At 30.3% G+C, this 19,907-nt stretch overlaps 1 protein-coding gene across 1 annotated transcript in view; it reads right to left on the bottom strand.

Moving 5' to 3' along the window:
- Vps13D (vacuolar protein sorting 13D) overlaps window positions 1-19,840 on the bottom strand; it is a gene marked incomplete at its 5' end in the record, with an annotated part of 84,549 nt that extends 64,709 nt beyond the window's left edge. The window contains 18 exon segments of the mRNA XM_067050695.1: window positions 282-461; window positions 687-855; window positions 1,985-2,236; window positions 4,579-4,782; window positions 4,938-5,033; window positions 5,122-5,316; window positions 6,124-6,269; window positions 6,660-6,838; window positions 9,128-9,260; window positions 9,612-9,772; window positions 9,861-9,984; window positions 10,289-10,412; window positions 10,499-10,697; window positions 12,184-12,382; window positions 14,080-14,230; window positions 14,313-14,473; window positions 16,937-17,205; window positions 19,523-19,840. Of these exon segments, the coding sequence (XP_066906796.1) occupies window positions 282-461; window positions 687-855; window positions 1,985-2,236; window positions 4,579-4,782; window positions 4,938-5,033; window positions 5,122-5,316; window positions 6,124-6,269; window positions 6,660-6,838; window positions 9,128-9,260; window positions 9,612-9,772; window positions 9,861-9,984; window positions 10,289-10,412; window positions 10,499-10,697; window positions 12,184-12,382; window positions 14,080-14,230; window positions 14,313-14,473; window positions 16,937-17,205; window positions 19,523-19,840 (3,260 nt within the window).
- Window positions 19,841-19,907: the final 67 nt, after the last annotated feature.

Raw genomic sequence — 19,907 nt, 5'->3', positions numbered from 1 at the left:
TATAAATCTCAAAAAACGGCCACTGATTATGGTGGTTTCTAGCCAAAGAAATAATATTGCATCTACAGTATTAAAGAGACCAATACTAAATTTATCTATAATCACTATTTTTTTTGTTTAAATTTTTTACTATACAATATCTTTTTCTGATTTTTTTCTGATACTATGAACACACCACATACATGAGGTTTATTGCTTATATCAGTGATTCCCTAAGTGTGTGCCATATTTTCATATTTGTGTTGTGATGAAACTGATCATACAAAGACTGTTCAACTTACTTAATCATAGTACAATAGGAACTTTCAGCAGGACTATGAGGGGTGACAGAACCCCGACTGCTCTCAAGATGGTCGATAGAGTAAGACAAACTTCTCCTCTTTCTCGGAGTTTGAGAAATATCACTTGAGCTTCCATACAATCGTCCTCCCATAGAAAGGCTTTGTGCAAGAGATTCTGCCCTGATAAACAAAAATTATACCAATCAAATTTTATTAATTATTTGACAAACATCAAAAATCTCTCACGGTGCATTACAACATATAAGGTATTTTCAGAATTTAGTTTAAATTACAAAAATTGATTAGTAATAATTCTTATTAATAAAAAAAAAAAACTGACACTGATGACTATGATAATTCATATCATATAATAAAATGAAAACCCAAACTAAAAACCATAGTCACCTTGCATGAACTATTCCAATGGCCATCTCAGTAGCAGCAGATTTAATGGACATAAATAAATTGGAGAGGTATTGTTTGAACTCAGCTGCACATGATTTTAACTCATACAATATATGAGAGGAATGAACATACCATACAGAAGCCATCCTTATTTTTATTTCAGCAACATCTATAAAAATTGTTAAAAATTATGAACTGAAAATACATTAATCAGCAAACAATGGAAATGTAAAAATTAAAATTAGATACAACTCTAATTTAATCACCCAGTGGTGAAGGAAACTAAGACCGAAAATAAGATTTGAAACAATCTTATCATTTGGACCAAAGTTCACCATTTGGTGATGAAAAGAACTCATGTCTTAATATATTGATGCAAGGAGGTTATATTTCACTTGAATTCTTGGTACGATTCACGCGAATTAGGTTGGGTATCTTTGAAATATCCATCTGTGTTATAAACAGAAATGGTTGAAGATTAACATTTCCCTCTATTAATTCTGATATTATTAATAATTAATAACCTCTTCAATTGATTCGACAAACCATCTGATTAAAAATTATTCCGCTTGTTGAGATCATTGATTCTCTAATTGCTTTTTCCATTAAATAACTTAAATCATAAATTATTAACATCAAATTAAATATTACTATTATTAATACTATATACGTTATACAAAGATAATAACATTAATTTAAATCATAAAATATTATTAACACCATAAATTATATAACGATGTTAGAATTTAATAAATTGGGTTTTCTCATCTAAATCATTCTATTGATTTTTTTTTTTTTTTTTTTAAGTTTTTATATTTGTTTATTTTATTTATATGTTTTCTTTCAACAGATAAGTAGATACAATTTTAATTTCCTTCAAATTATTGTTTACAGAGGTGAAAGGGACTAAGTCCAAAAACTACTTTACGGTTTTAAGTAAAAAAGGTTAGAATTTTTGATAATTTAGTATGGAGGTGTCAAAAAGTTATGTTTTTAGAATCAACATTTTTCAGGTTAAGAAATAATGGTTGTATCTTGAAAAAGTAAGTAGGGAGTCAGTTTTTAGTCACCTGAAAAATTATGTTTTCAGACTCAGTTCCCTTCACCACTGGATGGTTCAATTATTGGAAATCATAATTGGAAAAACATTCAAATTTTAAATTAACATTACCGTTCATAATTAATTCAAAATGATGCAAATTGAAAAAATAAGTCACCAACAAATGAATTTAAATGTTGAGTGCCACTGAATGCTTATAATGAAAGAGTTTAATTAATTTTTACAAATTATTAATTACCAGTATCAAGTGAGACTGTGGACCTTTTTACACAAAAACTGAAGGCTTGATTATTGTATACAGGTGATGAAGCTTGATATCCTGACATGTTATACATATCTGCTGCCATCTGTGCAAGAGTGAGGGCTCCTTTAGACTTATTTGTAAGAGGATCTTCCCCTAGGCTCAAAATCCTTTGATGCATGTGCCCTTCCGGAGTTAAATCAATGATCTGAAGACCACCCAATGAGCCTTCAACTTCAAGGCTAGAACCTGTAAGTAAATGTTCAGAACAGAAAACAGTTAGTTAATAAAACAGTAGAAATTTAATACATTTAATTTTTAGACATGCAAACAAAAACAGTTATAGCAGAACTTTTCAGTAATCAGTCAAAAGTCATTAACACTACATTTATATAATAAGAATACATTAAGATCATGTTAACTAAAACAGAATGAAAACATAGAGAAAAAAACCTATTTTATTAGCAAATCTACTGTTGATAATGAAGGTAAACATGTTTCCCTAAATTGTAATAAAGATAAATGACATATTTTCCTTGGTAGACATCCATCATTATTGGTGGTCAAAGGAAAGACTAGCAAAAATCAATCTTATTATAGAATTAATTTTTTAATAATAAGTAAGTTTCTCATTTTCTGGTGCCTGCATTGAAATGTTATTGCACTACTATATATCGAGGTTTTGGCGTTCCCACAACAATATGATAAATGTCATTAAATAATTTAGCCACATCTGCACCGATACCTGTCCTCCAAGAAAGGATACTTGTCAACAAACAAATGAGACTCCTGTATTTGTGTGCCGCACTGGTCTTGTATGTCAAAGCTTTTCACACCTCTAAGGCAGGCAGAAATCCTTCCTAGACACGTCAGAACTTTCCCACCCCTTCTCTGGCCTAGGAGGTGTTTTGTCACCTCATGGCCAATGAGGAATCAGATTCAAAAAAGGTGACGCTTCTAAGGGGAGGTGGAAGAAAAGGGGCAGGGTAACTAGACCAGGAAAGGGGGCATTTAAGAAGAAGACTGGCTAGAGAAGAAGTCCTAAGAAGGACAGAAATGAAACTCCGCGGCTACGACAACTCCTACGGCAAAGAAACCTCATGACATGAATCATCCAAATCAGCAGCTATATTTATATATTAGGTAATAAGTTATAATGTAAAATAATATTTTATGGCAAACCATTTATCTGGATTATTTCAATCATTTTATAAACCATGTAAATAAATATTATTGTTCATTTAAGTAGTTTAAATATTATTATATTACACCATACCACCCCTTATCATAATATATAATTATTGGTAACAATATTTTATAAATATAAAGGTATTTAATTGGTAACTGGTAAACACTAAATAAGTCTCTGGAAAAGAATCCAATAATAATAATAGTTTTGCAGAACTCAATATAAATTAATTAATTGACTTATTTTTGGATAATTGCCTTCAGCAATTATCCTGGCATTCCGACGACAGATACATAGCAGCACCCCATGTCTAAAAGTGTACTTAGCCTAAATAGCCTGAATGATTATAGTGCCAATAAAATAAAAAAATTTCAATTCATTTGTGCTGTTTTTCACCCAATATTACCAGGACAAAAAACTCTTCATCGATTCAGACTACTAAAAAATGTATATATTTACAATTTTTTATATGCACTAATGTCCCAATTGTCTTCAGAGAAAACTCATTATTATAATCAAGGGTGTGTTTATAGACTCGTGCTGAACTATGAAATTTAAGGGCACAGCCAAATTAAACAACATTAAGATTAAGCCCATTGTGATATCATGAGCACTGAATCTTACCCCAAAAATAAAATGATTAACAAAGATTTTAATTTCTCTTATATTGTAGAATAGACACCAATAAACACGAATCATTTAACAGTAACTTCAACAACCAATAAGCCAACTGTATCCAATCTATGTTTCCATCTACCACTTGGACATTTACCAGTTGGCTGAGCACTTAATAACTGTTCAGGGATTCTTTCATTACAAATTCCTACTACTTTACACTTCCAATAATTAAAGTAAATTAAAAGCTAAACTATAAAATTAAATAATGTATGATTCATATGTGTTTTTTATTACAATTCCGTTTTTTTATCATTTTATTGACTTCTATAATTTATTATTTTATTTATAAAAAAAAAATATTAATAATAACAGAGGTACCATGATTTTTTTTTTAAATGATTTCTAATTGTATGTTGTGTGCTACCAGACAAAAAAGGTTCGACAAGCACTGCACAAGAAAATAAAAATTTATTTCCCAGTCTGTTATCTAATTTGAAAAAAGTGGGTTCATGACCTATATGTATTACAAAATTAGCTTGTGTTAATCTGAGATAATTGGTCAAGTAATGTGGTACTTAAAGATGACCAATATATAGAAACTTAACACTAGAAAGTTAATCAACAATAATAAACCAGAAAATAATAAAACATGCAGAAATAAAATATATGATAATTTTGATGGAAAATAATTTTAAGTGAAACCACAATGTAAATTTGATTATAAAGTGATCTATAAATGTTTCTAAAAAAAAAATTAATAAATTAAATTTAAGAGTATACATACCAACATTAGCATTAATTTTGGCTTCTGTCATAGTTGCAGTTGCTATTTTTCTTCCAATTACTCCATTTTCTGTGACAACAGCCCTAAGAAGTAAAACATTAAGACGATGGAAATCAAATGTCACTTGAGTTCTAGTTGAAACAACAGATGAAACACTTGGCTGATGATCATGCCCATTTATTTCTCCATGATCAACAACATCTGCTTTGAGGAAAACAAAATAAAAATAAGCACAATTTCAAAAAGTATAATCATTTAAATGTAAAGATACAATTATTATTAAGATAATAAATTAAATTAAAATGTTATTATTAAAATAATAATAATATTAGAATGATTAAATGAAATAAAGTCATTACCTTGAACCAATTGTGTCGGGAAGTGTGGAGTATTTTTATGTTTAGGAAATACTCTATGAATAAAACCTACTAATTCAACTATGGTTTCTTGGTTTGCTAAAAAATATAAACATTATTACTATTTAAATTTCTAAAAAGTAAAGAAAATACTTTGCAAAAGAAGTGTTATTTCATCAAAACTTACCTATTATGTCAAGATTATTAAACTGGATGTTAGCAACTTGTAAATGTTCCTTTTTCCCTTCATTCGTAGGACAGTCAGCATTCACAAACAGAAGCTCAACAGAAATTAGAGCTTCAGTATCCAATAGCTCATTAGTAGAAATGGGGAGAATTTTAATTGGAGGAGGTGATGGGATTTTTCCCACTGGTGACTTAGCTAAAAAAGGAATAAATTTTTATATCATAACACATTGGGAATGCAATTAAATTTTTCGACTGTTATTTATATATAATAAACATCCAATGCACTTTTATAAAACCTCAGTAAGTTTCAGTAATAAATTGAATAAATGAGGATAACTGTCCAAAAACAAAAATTATTTTTATTTTAAGTAATCATTCATTTTAGTAGTTTAGTTTGTACGTTTATGAATGTTATTCTTTAGTCATTTCACATTGTTTTTTTCAATATCTTCAAGAATATAGAGTTTAAAGTACAAATAGTAAGACGTTTTATTGAAACTTTAGAATAAATTTGATGATTTTAAGTAAATTATACAATAATTCAGAAAAAAGAAAACTTGGCTAAATAAAAGACACATCTTGCATAATTACTAATACCATCATTTCTGAAAATATAACAATAAGTAGTGCTATAAAGCTCTAGCAAAGTTATAATACAATTTTAGTAATAAAAGCCTTAATAAACATGAACATTTAATGAAACTGATAAAAATGGGTGGCAGTCAAAAAAGTTAGCTCAAAATAATAAAAAAACTACTTATGTTATGTACCAAATTTTCAGGGTAAGCATTGGTAAATAATAAATATTTTTTGTACTATTTTGAGGAAAAGTTTTTTACTTCCAACCAGCCCATTTTCCTTCAATAATTATATAGAGCCACCCAATAATTTTTTAATACTTCCTCTTAAATTTTGTTTCTTTTAAAATTTCACATGTCATTCTTGTTTATTTTGAATATCTCTACTCGCCTAATAAAACAGTTATATGCATCATTCTCACCTCGGTCGATGTTTATACTACTGAGAGCTTGAGATATAGAAACAGGCGATGAAGGAAACTTAGATCTTCCTTCAGGTTCAGGAGAAGCAGGTGATACAGGAGAAGTAGGTTCACTATCTTGCAAACTACCACTTACACTATCCATTCTATAAAAAATTGAACAAATTTATTAACAACAAATGTATAAACTCAATGTAATTAAAAAATCAACATTATTAAAACAAATTACACCAATGAAATTACTAAAAAAACTACATTTAATTATTAAATATAAATAACAAATTTATTAAATATTAAAAAGGTGGGTATACATACTCAGGCAAGCTTGAGCCTTTGTAACTACCTTTAGAGGAAACACTGTTTGAAAGAACTTAGAGGTAGGAAACCTCGAAATGTTGAAAGTTAAAATGTTAATAAAAATGAAGGAACTGGAAGAAACTATTCACAACCTAATTATATACAACCATATACTTTCCACCATAAAAGAAAAAAAAGACATAATTGTATGTATAAACATATTCTATTCACACACTCACCCCACATGCTTATGGCTTGCAATAAGTAATTCAAAATCAGGTCCAAATGTCTGAAGAGCATCAACTAAAAGCAAGCCATGAACACTGAGAGAAAGGCTGGTATCATATGGTCGTTTTGTGAACGAAGCTTTGACTCCATTGACCTGAAGTTCTGCTATACTTCTACCTCGAGACTGCACCTGTTAAATTGATGGAAAATAAAATTATAAATAAAGATAATAATAATCAGAAAATACAAAATTCAAAATTTAATTAACTTTACTGAAAATCTTACAACTACTGACAAATCATTATGGAGGACTACTAAAAAACTGCTGAATTTCAAAGATTTTAACCACCCACTTCTCACCGAAGCCCAAACTGACGCAGAAAAATCACAAACATTTGGACAACACCTCTCTAAAACCTTTATTCCACATCCTGATATCCTTAACCCAATTCATCTTGAATGTATTGAAACAGAACTAAATATTCCGCTTCAAATGACCCTCCCGAAATATCTAGTATCATTCAAAGATTATCTACCCCCAAAGCTCCTGGATATGACCTAATAACATCCCACATTCTAAAACTTCTCCCTCGGAAAGCCATCCTATTCCTCATTTACATATATAACGCCGTACTCCGTTCCACATATTTTCCTGACCCCTGGAAATTATATATAGTTAAAATGATCTCCAAACCCCAAAAGCCTCCAGAATACCCATCATCCTATCGCCCTATCTCTCTATTACCGATCATGGGCAAAATCCATGAAAAACTCATTTTGAAACGCCTATACCCCATCCTAGATTCCAATCAAATAATCCCTGATCACCAGTTGGATTTCAAACATCCCACTCTACTACCCGGCAATGTCATCGTGTAGTGGACGTAGTCTCGTCTTCTTTGGAGCGCAGAATGTACTACGCGGGAGTCTTTTTTGATGTAAAACAGGCTTTTGATCGAGTCTGGCACCCGGGACTGCTTTACAAATCCTACCTCCTACATACTTTCTCATCATTCGTTCCTTTCTCATTGATAAATTTTTCCAAGTAAACCATTATGGTTCCTATTCATCCCTCTATTCTCAGTCCGCTGGTGTTCCTCAAGGTAGTATCCTTGGTCCCATCCTCTACACCGTCTATACACCTGACATTCCAACCAATCCTAACACTATCCTCACCATGTATGCCGATGACACATGTGTGCTCGCTGTTAATAATAAGCCATTAATTGTATCCCAAAATCTCCAATCCCATATCACAGCCCTCGAAGATTGGTGTCGTAATTGGAGGATTAAGATAAATTCCAACAAATCCCATCAAATCACCTTTACCCTTCGTCGTAAACCTACTGACTATTAACAAAATTATATGATTCCCTAATCTTTTAATGTCTCAAAGGGTAATTTAAGGACTGATAGAAATGACCTATGCAGAATAGCCGGCATGAAGTAGTTTGTTTTAAATGTTTTGGTTCTAAAATTGTATTAAAATCCTCAATGCTCCTTGCTTTGTCACAAATAAAATCGTACATAAAGACCTTAATTTTCCCTATGTACTCGATCTAGCCCGAACCAGATATCACTCCTTCCATTATAAACTCTCTAACCACTCAAATCCCCTAGTTTCTAATCTTGCATCCTCTTTCATTCCTGACAATCCTCCGTGGCACCTGAAAAGAAGATGGCCACTAGACCAGCTAATGTAAAATGTCATTAGAGTGCTACCAATGGGTGGTTTCTCTACACGCCTGTAACACTCCAATTTAACTTAGATCAGATTTACTAAATGTATTATAATGTACAGTTGTAAATAGCAATAAATAAATATTAAAAAAAAAATATATTAATAAAGATAAGCTCAGAATAATTTTCAATTGTTTCTCTTAATAAAGATAAGATTGGGAATACTTAAAATCAATCAGTAGTTTTTCATGTTAATATTAAAAAAACTAAAACATACAAATGCAAAAGCATCATTGATGTTATTAAAAAATGTTTGGTAAAGTATACTCTCTATTACTGACCCATAGCACATTACGAGTACAATGTCAGTTGAAGAATCAGAAAGCAATATTAAACTCACTTTGGTATCATAATAACTAAATCCGATCCAAATTATTTTTGAAATCTTCTTTAATTTGAGACAAATATAAAGTTGTAAGTCTGTGAAAAGTGTAAAACCGAAACTTGTTTATTAGGTTTATCTCCCTTATATACCCCCACTAGAGTAGAAAGAACGGGTAATCTTAAAGGTTAAAATCCTATCCTTACCAAAGTGTGAGGTTAAAATTCAGTAGATGGTTCACAAAATAAATGGTTACCATTTCCAAATTTGACCACTAATGTCACCCACAGAGCTGATTTCATTCTATGCATCTAATTTGATAATTTTAATGCGAGGAAACCACAATCTCAAATTAAATATATTTAATAACAAATTATATATTTTAAAAATCAAAATTTTTATTAATAATTAAAATACCTCAAGAGCCATTTGATCTATTGAAAACTGAAGCATTAATAATCTTGCACCAGTATCCTTTTCCTCTTCAGATATTGAGTCATCGTCATATAATGTCTCCAATGATTCTTCACCTGGAGAGTTCTCTTGAGATCTACAGAAAAATAATATGTTCCGATAAACTGGTTATAATAAAAATAAAGATCTTAATTATTAATTTTTTTATTCTATCAGATATTTGCCAATATAAATTTGCATAGTGGATGAACATGAGAACATCAATTTTATTTCCAAAGTCATTCTTAATCTAACAGTATCAATGTAACTGCTTAACACATTTTTTGAGTAAACTCCAATATACCATAAAAAAGAAAGAGATACACAAAAAGAATAATTCTGATATTCCACTAAATTATTAACTGAATTAATGTTTCAAAGAGAGTGGTAATAAATCTATAGGCACGGAAGAGCCATAAAATTATGTTATCAATTATAATTTACAAACCTCAAAGGAGATATCAATCCCTTTCCTGAGATCACATTAACTAATGTTTGTATAGCTTTCACTTTGTCTTCATTTACATGAGCAACTAGCTTTGGAAGGTTACCTGTAATGGTTAAACTAGGATATTGTGGATCAATTGTGTGTATTACTCTGCGTTCCATCTGTAATAGGATCAAACAAAAAAAAAAATACTAATAAAATTACTACTATATTCCGAATTAAATTTAAAAGGAAATTTTTTTAACATACATGCAATGATATATTAAATTTATCTAAAATATGAAGAGAAGATGATCCACGGAGATGAGCATATTTCCAATTATCTCTAACACAACCCACAAGAATCTGTAGATCACAAAGCTCGATAATGTATCTGTAACATAAACATTTCATAATTCGGGAATCAATTCGAACTCTTGCATATATAGAAATCAATATGTTCATAATTAGAAGCAAAACATAATACTATGTATTCTTATTATGAGAGGAGTCGGGGGAATGAAACCCCACACATTAAGAGTATCAATAAGAGATAATTAAAAATTATTCGAAAATTAATATTTAAAAAAAATTAAAGCACTAATTAATATTAATGGCAAAAACAGTAAATAAAAAAAAAAAATTATCACGACAGCCTTTATTTTAAATTCTAAAACAATTAATAAAATTTAACTAACTTATCATATAATTTATTGTGAAGCAAGAGTTCATTAATATTTGCCATATCAACGGAAGGATTTCTTGATGAAGTTATGGAGCTCACTTCACTTCCAGGTGGAGTAGAGCATGGTGTCTGAAAAGCTATAAAATAATTGAGTATTGAGGTTATCATAAATTTATAGCAATTACCACAACTAAATGTTACGAATGAAATATATAAAACTAACCTTCTTCTTCTTCTTCCTCTTCCACTTCAGTACTGCCATTTTCTTGTACAGGATTGAAGATTCCAGGTAACCTATTCGTGAAATGAAGCTTACCCAAGTCAACAACACACAGAATTGCATTCTTATCACTGAAATGTTCTACAAGAAATATCTGAGGAGCTGAAATGTCTAATTCAATATCCCATGTTTTACGAACAGCCTGAAATTCATAAAAAAAGAAGCTGGTTAGATAAAGTTATTTTAGGGTATAATTATAACCATTAAAAATTTTACCTAGACATCACATCCATTGATATAAATATCAAATGAGTTAATTTCATGTTTGCATTAGTTCACTGTAGGAAAAGATGGTCAAGATAATTACAGTTACACAAAAACTATTTTTATTTAATTCTGTCTACCAACCTTACAACCAACCATCTTCTCCTCAATTAAATATTATTTCAAATTAGAAATAAATTAAGTTTATTCATTATTTTATAAATATATAAAACGGAGTCCCAGTTCAACAGTGCAGCATCTCAAAAAACGGTTATTTTGAAATATGCATGTAATCTTAATAATAGAGGTAAGACCTATCCAGTAAAACACAGGATCATATTAAGATATAGTTCATGAAATCTAAGTAAAAATATTTCGAGATATTACAGTTTTGAACGGTATAGATCTTACCCTTATTGCTAATATTATGCATATCACTAAATAACCATTTTTTGAGATATTACACTGTTGAACTAGGACAGCAATATATATATATATATATATATATATATATATATATCAAAAAGAAAAGCATACATAAATTAGGCATTGTTGTAGAGATAAATAGCATCATAATATAAAAATATAATAATCAGGTAAAATTACAAATTTGGGGGCTGATGCAGGAGGCCAGAACTCGACATCGAGTAGGGGAGCCGAATTAAAAATAATAATAATAAAAAATTACAAATTAACCTAGAAGTAATTGTAAGCTGATTTCTTTAAATGGATTCTGATGTAAAACTGTTGGAAAAAGACGATGGTGAAAAGTTTACCACTATTGTGTCTACCTATTATATTTTTTAAACACCAATTTTTTTTCCAAAGACCGGAGAACAACATTATAAATAACATATATACGTATAGACTAATTTTCCTTCTAACTTCTAAGCCAACATTTTTCTTGAAAATAAGTATTATTCCTGATCCTATTTTGAATACATAAATATTATTAAAATGAATTAATATATAGTATACATACCATAATGATAAGTACAATTATGATAAAAAGTGAAAAATTTTCGCTTATTAATATAAACTATCTAAAGTCTTTTATCACAAAATAAAAAAAAGAAAATTAACTATGAAGAGATATAAAAGACCCCAAGTTTGGTTGAACTCAGATTTTTATAGATCAAATCCACATATAAGTCGACCCCTCATTTTACCAGAGACAATATCACAAAAAAACCTCAACCTACTTTTGAGCAAATATATTATCTTGTTAAAACAAACAATCAGAAAAAAAGAATCAAAAATAATAAATCGAAAACGTTACTATTTTGCACCCATAAACATAAACAATCATGACTTTCAGAATATAACAATAACAAAGAAACAATACAAATTTTCTGAGAGGTAAGAAGAATTACTTTATTAAAAAAATAAAAACTAGCATGATAAAAATTTTGAAAATTACTTACAGCGTGACCATATACCATACTTTCCCAGTTACTTAGTAACTGCTGCTTTGTTTTTCTTTTCATTGCATGATAACCTTGTCTGGCAGCTTGTCGTAAGCCAGAATCTACGACTTGATGAGGACCAGTGAAAAATTCAATCATCCACTTAGTTGACCCAGGATTGTAAACAACATCTAGAGATTTCAAATGCACCTCAAGCCTATAAAAATAAGTTGTTTAAATTTTATACCATGATACAAATTTAAATAATTTTGAGGAGGAAAAAAATGTTGATAGTATGCTATTATTTTTAAAATGCAATTTAATGTAATTGATTAATTTATAAAATACTAACAAAGGGACGTTACGAGCGTGGAATTTGGAACCATGGAATTGCAACCAATTTTATTGAAACTTTTTTATTTAGTGATGCTGGGTCAAAAAATACAAGACACATGTGCAAGGGTTCTTGTCAATGAACCTTGGGAAAAAAGAAGAAATATATATATATACAATTTTTTATGAAACCATTTTCTTCCTTAGCTATATTCAGATTCGTTTCTAGCATGCTAAAAAACTCCAAATGACAAATTTTCATAGAAAAAATGTTTTAGAATAAATATATGTTTAGAATATATATAGTTGTTTGATAGAAATGCTATTAAAACAATTTGGACTGACTGATATATCAAACTGAGCCAAGTAAAAATTTTTTATTTCTATAAAAATTTGTCTTCAAGGGTTTTTGTGGATGCTGAAAACAAATCAGAATTCCTTTTTTTAAAAACAAATTGTCACAGGAAGCATGTTTTGGTTTTTGTGACTTTACTTAAACTTAAGCTTTAATACAATTACCAATATTTTTTCCCTTATTATGCATAAGAAAACAAATTGATTTGTGAATAATAACCTTCTAATCAACACAGAACAATGGAAGAAAACTATAATGTAAACAATTGGTAAAATTATATAAACTTTTTTTTCTAAGCTTCTAAAACTCATTGGTAAGAACTCTCTAATATAATCTAATATATTTCGACCTAGCGTAAAAAAAAAAGTTTCCATGCCCATAGCCTACCCTTGTATATTTAAAACTAAATAAGATTACAAAAAAAAAAATGAAATCAACTTTTTTTTTAACTTTCACAGAAAATATCGGATTATCCAAGAAAAATTTATGCCACAATATTTTATAAAAATAATAAGATGAAGATATTTCATCTATTTATTCATATTACAATAAGTAATACTAGAAGATCGATGATTTACCATGTGCGATAGTAAAAGAAAGATGGTCCAGGTGTGATTGCTTTTTTATTTTGTTTTTTATAAGGAATGTTTGTTTTTGTTCCTAATATTTTCTTTAACTTACTAATGCTCTTTACTTTAGCATTATTTTCAAATTTAGCGTATTATTTAACCACCAACCCCCCACCATACTCACTCTTTTCTGTCAAACAATTATTTCTGTGCTCACCAGCCATTTGTAAAGTAAGCTTCCTATTTTGTTCATTATCATCCTTTATTCTTGATTTTACTCTTATTCCCTTTTCCATCTTTTAGTGTGCACAGAATTTTTATATTTCTTTTTTAACTGATATTCTTTCCGTTTTCATTAATTGTCTAAAACCTTTTGATATTCTTATTTAATTTTACGTTTTACTGCACATCTTTTTTTAGCCCTGATGAGGCCCTGCAGCATGGGGCAAAATGTTGACATATATTAAATAGTTTTACAACTATTTGAGTTTTTTTTTCTTTAACCACACCCAGACCATCTTCCTATTATAATAAGTTATATTATAAAAACATAATAGTACAATTATATCACTAATTAGTTATTTTTCTTATTACAATTACATTGGAGGTTACAGGTTACATTTACAGTATTATTAGAGTAATTCAATTAAAACATACCTTCGATCAGCACTGCTATTAAAAGGTTTATACTCATAAGAAAGCTGAAATAGTGGTTGCTCTTTTTCATTTATCACATTTTGGCTGACTATTTTTGCAAGACCTGGTGGAAGATTTTTGGATAGCCTTCCAGTTGGTGCAGCATCACTTCCTGAATATAAGTTATTCAACTGTTTTAAATTTTTTCCTTGATTTTAAATTTAATAAAAGTAAGGATATTATAAAATACTGACTTTGAGGAGAAATGAGAACGGGGAATGCAGAATCTTTGAATAAATGATCTCTCAAATAAAGTGCACCCAAGGTGATGTTGACCAAGTGAGATCCATTCCTGGGGCGAGATTCAAGACCCAACTGAACATTTTCAAACTGTAGTTCCATCAATGATTCAGATCTACAAAAGTATTGTTTAAACAACTTAATCTTTTTTTTTTATTGCAGGAAACAAATATGTAAATAACAACTCAAACAAAATTCGTAACAAAAAAGTAGGATGGTATAGAATTTGAGCCAACAACAAACGCTTTTTTCTATACTGGATTTCACTTCCATAAGTGACATTTGCATTAGGCAAATTTGGACTGGGAATTTCCTTTGACCAGACAAACCTGAGTATGTCACGTGGCTATAATAGAGCTCCCAATAGATTGAGAAAAATACATGAGTTTCCACTATACTACTCAGTGGAAATGTTACATATGGCTCAAAATGTGATTTTTAACATCAACTTTATACAAGATACTCTGAGCTTTGATGGTTTAAACCTTCAGGATAAGGAACATTTGGATGTGAAAAATAATAATATATCAATATATTTTTGATATATTGTTATATATTGATATATAATAATATATCAATAGGTTTAAACTATCAGAAGGATAAAACAGGGTACAGGGAAATGTAATTTTTGTAGTTAGGCTCTTCATTTATTGATTTTAAACCAATAAAATGATTTTAACTAATCATTTTCAATAAAGCGAAATCTTTCTAAACTGAATTTTACAGGAAGTGTTTCAATTAACCATGAGTAATGATGAAATGATAAATGCTGTACTGTAACACCTAAAGAACAGATGATAAATAAGATGCACAAAGAATATTATAAGAAAGCTTTGGAGAGAGCATTTTAATATGTTTAGAAATGAATATCCTCCACTTAGTAAAATACCTTTGCTGTAAGAGATAGAATGGGATTATGTAACATAAATCAGAGTAGAATTGTGTAAACAGTAGTTCTTTAGAAGTATCGTTTAGGAATTATTATTTTCTTCTTAGATTGTTAGAATTTTTGTTTAATAAAAAATGAAATGACTTAATTACTTGTACGGAACATAAAATGAAAAGACCAAATTACTTGCACAATGACTTCAATCAAATATGTGTGACATTTTTGTACAATAAAATAAATAATTTCAAATAAAAAAAGTATACACTGTATTTTCAGATTTTTTTTTAATTGATGTTTTCTGTAATCCTAAAACTTCATTATTCCAAAGCCGGTGATACTAGATTAAAAAAGAGTGAACTATTTGAACATATATCACGTAGTCCAGTATAGTTAGGCAAGAAAGTAGGAAAATTTAGAAACCCAAATTACAATGTATGATGATTTTTATAGTTTCTTACATCAAGAAGTAAAAAGTTTACCCAATCAAAGTTTTCACTTTTCAACAAAACTGTTAGTTTATGGTATTAAAGAATAAAATTGAAAGTTTAAATGAATTGACTTCTGTATTAATATTTTTCTGAAAAAATTAAACCCTTTTTTATATCTTCTTTAATTTAATTTGTCATTGGAACTACATTTGGGACAAATCGCCAATTTTCAAGTTATCGTACTTATTTTTTTTATAGTCACCAGTCGAAAATTTATCTTGTTTATATTACTCATTAGTATTTTATGGCCCATTTGTCATATTTATTATTAGTATCTACTTCTTTATAACCAAATCATTTTACCTTGCCTAGTATTACTTCACAGAACAGTTCAAAAACTGTATGATGCAAAATATTGAACAGTAAGACATGTGTATTGGGGCTCAAATTGAATCTCGTTCAATAAATCAATTTTTAAAGATTATTTTTACTAGCAAAGTAGTTTTTAAGATATTTATTAAAATAAAGTTATAAAATGTCGATTTCTCAATGATTGAAAAAGAACTCTTGTTTTGGAAAAATTGTGTCATGCAAAAAATTAAACATAAAGAACTCTATTAGTGTTCAAATTATATAAAAATTAGTTTACATTAAAAAAGTGTTAATAATTTCTTCTGTGGAGTAAATACTTTAAAAGATCTCGAGCACTAAACAGAAACTTATTTTAAGTTTTTTTTTTGCAAATAAAACGAAATTCCAGTGGTGTGCCCCACTGAAATTGTTGCTTATACAACATCCACTGCACCTGCTGTTGTACAGCTTAGGTAAAAAATAAATTACTGCTTAAAAGAAAATGTAAGTTATCTCATAAAAAATACAGTATTATAAAAAAAAAATATCAGAGTGAAAAAACAAAAAACAAAAGCAGAAACTTTTCATTGGTAAACATTTTACTTCTTAATGTAAAAAACTCAATAAAAAAAATAATAAATGAGGTCCATTCATTACCCATAAATGGGCTTTTAGGTATAAACTTAAATGCACTAGAATATATATATTCCAATTATAACAACTCGGAAAAATTTAGAGATAATTAAAATTGATAATTTATTACATAATTTTGTCATTCACTTTGATCATTAATTTTTAAATACAGTGAAAATGAGTAATAAAACATGAAATGTCAAAGAAAGTAATTAACTACAGAGGAAACTTTTAATTATTTAGAAAAAAAGGTTAAAATAGAACCTTTTATAATTACCCGGAGCATAGATGAAACGTTCCCGTTTTCAATGTGAAATTGAATTGGCCAAAAACAACATCCCTTTTTAGAAGAGTGTTATTCTCCACTGAATCTGCCAATGCATCTAATAGTTGCTCTTCCAAAGCGGCTGTACCAGGATCTGGAGTCAAGGTAGCACTCTCAGTCTGAGAAGATTGCCACCAGCCAGGAAACCATGACGCAAGGAGACCAACACTGCCTTCTACTTTAACCACTTTCCCAGGAGGCCTAACTCTCTTCATAGAAATCTAGCAAACATTTAACTCGATAAAATAAATTGAATTAAAAATGATTACAACAAAGGAAAAACCTCACATAGGTAACAAAATTATGAATAAATATCAGCAATTTCATACTTGTTTAATTTTCTCAATAATCAAAAAATAAAAGATATACTAAATAAATTAATTTATTAGTGGATATGGGGGAGTGGGTAGCTCAGTGTTAAGGCACTGTGCTACTAACTCTAAAGAGCTGGATTCAAATCTTGCTGGGGCAAATATTATTTTTCTGTTTCACTTTAGCCGTGTTTCAGCCTTGTGGGTTAGGGAGTCTACTAGGGTCCACCCAGCCTCACTAAGTTGGTATCCTTAACTGGGTAAAAATCTGGCAGTAGAGTGTGATTCTGACCAAATCACCTCCTTGAACAACTGTTGGTCTAGTAACTACTGTGCCTAGGAATTTTCTGGGATGAATGGGAAGTTTTGAGGGCGGGCGGCAGATTGTTCAATGCTCAGCTTGCCTATCAACAAAGGCATCCAATTCTTCATGTGAGGCACACTTTACTGTACTTCTGATAAGGTACAATCATCAGAAATATTGGTTGCACTGCTCTTCAGGCTGTTATCCATAGAAGATTCTTGAATATTTCCCTATGCAAACTTTGCCGCAAGGTAAAAAGATTATGTCTAACATGCAGAAGGTTCTCCAAACCTTCTTCACACCTCACCCTTTGATGGGTAATTTACCACCAACTAGGTTTTCTGAAAGCAATGCCTTTCATATTGCAGCAGTTGATTTTGAGGGACCATTTTCAGCATGTGAAAGTTCATAGAGGTCACCAATTATTAAGGTGTACACGTGCTTAGCATTCATTAATGTTTTCGACAGATTTGTAGCTAGACGAGGTCATCCATCCAGAATGTTATCTGATTGGGGCGCAAACTTTGTTGGCACTGCTAACTATTATCAAGAGCTGGCTCTGATAATAGCAAGTGAATGGCTGAACTCTGGAGAAGACCAAGGAAGATATCACCTGCCATGCCACTCAGTTGGGTGTAAACTGGGATTTTAATCCACCACAGACTCCTCACTTTTGAGGTTTATTTGGATATGCTGTAATGAAATCAGCAAAAACATTTCTTTACAAGCTCTTTGGTAGTGATTCATTCACCGTATCTGAACTCTCCAATCCTAGGAGGAAGCTATGTTAAACAGTCGACCGCTCAATCCTACATCAAGTGATCCAGAAGATAGCCAACCATTTATTCCAGACCACTTCCTGATTAGTGGTCCACTTAATGCTTTACCAGAAACAAAACCTGCAAAACATACCACCCATTCATCTTTCCCACTAGCAACTCATCCGTGAGATAACTCAAACATTTTGGCAACGATGGAAGGAGAAGTATCTTAGCAACCTTATGTAAAGAAACAAGTGGTACAAGCCTTTGAAGAATTTAAAAATTGGGGACATTGTCCTATTAGGGAATGTTTCATCTATCCCTTGTTTATGTCCTTATGCTAAAATCATCCAAGTTCATCCAGGATCTGACGGCATTGTAATTTTGAAAACAAAGGCATGTATCCTCAAAAGACATGTGAACCAACCACTATTGCAAGAGTCATAACCTAGGACAACCAGGCTGTGGCCCCAACAATTAACCATGAAATATTTGGCAATTTTAAGGTCAGAAACTCAAATTTATAATAACTAGAATACATTAAAGTATTGGTATTGGTATCTGGGAAGGGAAACAAGTCTGGCAATTGGGCCTCCTCCTCCTTTTGTTTTCGCTAACCTCTGGCGGCTCCCACAGCTGCCAGTACTTACTAACCAAGGTGGGAGTATCAAGATTCATTTCCCAGGATTCCCAGAAATAAATATTAAATGCTCCAGAGCGCTCTGGGACCAAAGGCCCAACCGTCACATCCCTAATTCATAATACAATAAGTCAGAAAGAAAAAAAAAGGTTTGAAATTCCAATAATATAGATGTATTAAGTACTGCCTAAAAAGTCTTTGCTTCGAAAGTGTTTTTGCTTTGGAGAATTAAACCTTTCAAAGAATTTATTAGTGTACTCAGATAATTAATTCTCTTCACTCCATTATTTTTTCTTTCAACATTTGAATTTTATAACTGTTATACAATTCATCATCCAGCAATTATCCAGTACTAGGTAATATAAAATATAATAAAGCCAGCAGTAGAAAGGAATCATTATAACGCTAACATTTTTTAAAATCTTTTAAACAAATGATGGCTTTCAAGGTAATAGGTAACAAAATAAACTCCTACATTCTACACTAGACAGAAATAAGGTAAAATAAAAATTAAACACAAACCTCTCTCAAATCTTTAAGTTCATCAAAGTCTCTTTCCCATTCGACTTTGTCCTTGAAATTTTTGTCAGCCACTGACAGTTGGTCAGTTGGATTTAAAAGCATTTTAGAATAAAGTGCGACATAAGCAATATTTTCACGAGCCCTGATCAAAGTCATTGACCAAGTTGGAACTGGTTTTAGTATTCGATTTATAGCGTATATCCACCAAGATCGAGGATCAACAGAAACCTCTTTTTTAGGTCTTGACCGAATGTGTCCATGACGCCGAGCAAGACTGACTAATCCTCTTTTACAACACACCATATCACAGTACTGAACCTGAAAAATAGCAGAATTTCGGTTTGTTAAAATAATTCACTAATTATAAAATTAGTTATTTTAATAT

The sequence above is a fragment of the Halyomorpha halys genome, unplaced genomic scaffold, assembly GCF_000696795.3.
Source record: "Halyomorpha halys isolate HHAL.00 unplaced genomic scaffold, Hhal_1.1 Scaffold2076.1, whole genome shotgun sequence".
NCBI lineage: Eukaryota > Metazoa > Arthropoda > Insecta > Hemiptera > Pentatomidae > Halyomorpha > Halyomorpha halys.
This window is presented reverse-complemented; position numbering and strand designations above follow the sequence as displayed.